The following is a 1,192-nucleotide window of genomic DNA, read 5'->3' on the forward strand; positions in this document are numbered from 1 at the left end:
ACCTGACGCTGTATTGAACTTCGCTGTCAAGTGGCAGAAGTGATTTATTTCATGGTGAAACGAATCACAACCGATGTACGTACGGCCGCAGATTCATATGGGCGCGGTCACAAATGTGGTACAATTGTGCATTGAAGCCAAAGGATTTTCATGAAGGCTGTAACAGATTCAACCACCGACATGGATAAGACGGTATTTGTGTAGTAAGACAGCTTGGCTTTGCAGGACACATTCATGACTGTCCAAAAAATATAATTAGTTAGCGATCGCAAGACGTATGTGACGGCATGTTAACTTTAAAATTAATCGATTTTAGCAGAGATTGCGATCTGGCAAAGTCACATGTTCTTTCAGTAGATCTAGAGATCCCGTCGCAATTCAAGCGAACGCAGGCCGAATTTTTAGATCGCCTGAAGCTGAAAGAATTTTAAAATCGCCAGGTCACATACAGCTCAGGTCAATGCTGACCTGTTTTTCGGTCAGTCCTGAGTTTTACGTGTTTAGAAATGCAATAATATCAATCATCGAACAATGAAGTAAACACTGCAACAACATGATAACATACGTAAGCGTAAACGAATTGCATTGGTGTGGATTTACCACTGTTGTTGGTAATGTTACGTTTGAATGTACTGAGATACCGCAATGGTTTGAAAACAAAATTAATCAACGTTACCTGAAATGTCGCATCCTGACTTATCCCACACACACAATGGCGGCCACTCTAAAATGGTAAACGATATCAAGACTCAGTCCAAAACATAACAAACTATTGTACATATAGTTCACATCATTTCCTACCACTTACATTGAGTAGTGTTATTGAGAACCTTATATCGATTAGAAAACGACAACATTCAAAAACAACAATCTGTAAAACTATAAGATGTGGTAGCCCACAATGTATATATTAAAGTCATATATAGAAGTCAGATAGAAATATGGGTCGCGTCTCTCATACGGCACGGTAGAAACCACTACATCCATCTGTACAGACGCATGATTATGCTAAGGTCCCAATCGCACCGGTGACCGTCAGGGATGTAGCCCCGGCCGGGCTCCGAAACCACAAATTTGTCCCGGTGGACGGCCGGATACCGGGGGTAACCCTCGGTGTTCCCAACGGGTAGGTCACGGCGTCTATGTGTTATACCCCCCTCACATTAGGCGCGATTCGATCGGACGACGAGTC

The 1,192-nt window shown here is 42.7% G+C and overlaps 1 protein-coding gene across 1 annotated transcript in view; it reads right to left on the minus strand.

Annotated features, from left to right (window-relative positions):
- The window catches only part of LOC118418166, a 10,629-nt gene that overhangs the window by 3,749 nt on the left and 5,688 nt on the right, over positions 1–1,192 (minus strand). Inside the window, exon 2 of the mRNA XM_035824002.1 lies at positions 677–722. Within this exon, the coding sequence (XP_035679895.1) occupies positions 677–722 (46 nt within the window). The remainder of the gene's footprint in view (positions 1–676; positions 723–1,192) is intronic.

The sequence above is a fragment of the Branchiostoma floridae genome, chromosome 6 (assembly GCF_000003815.2).
Source record: "Branchiostoma floridae strain S238N-H82 chromosome 6, Bfl_VNyyK, whole genome shotgun sequence".
Lineage (NCBI taxonomy): Eukaryota > Metazoa > Chordata > Leptocardii > Amphioxiformes > Branchiostomatidae > Branchiostoma > Branchiostoma floridae.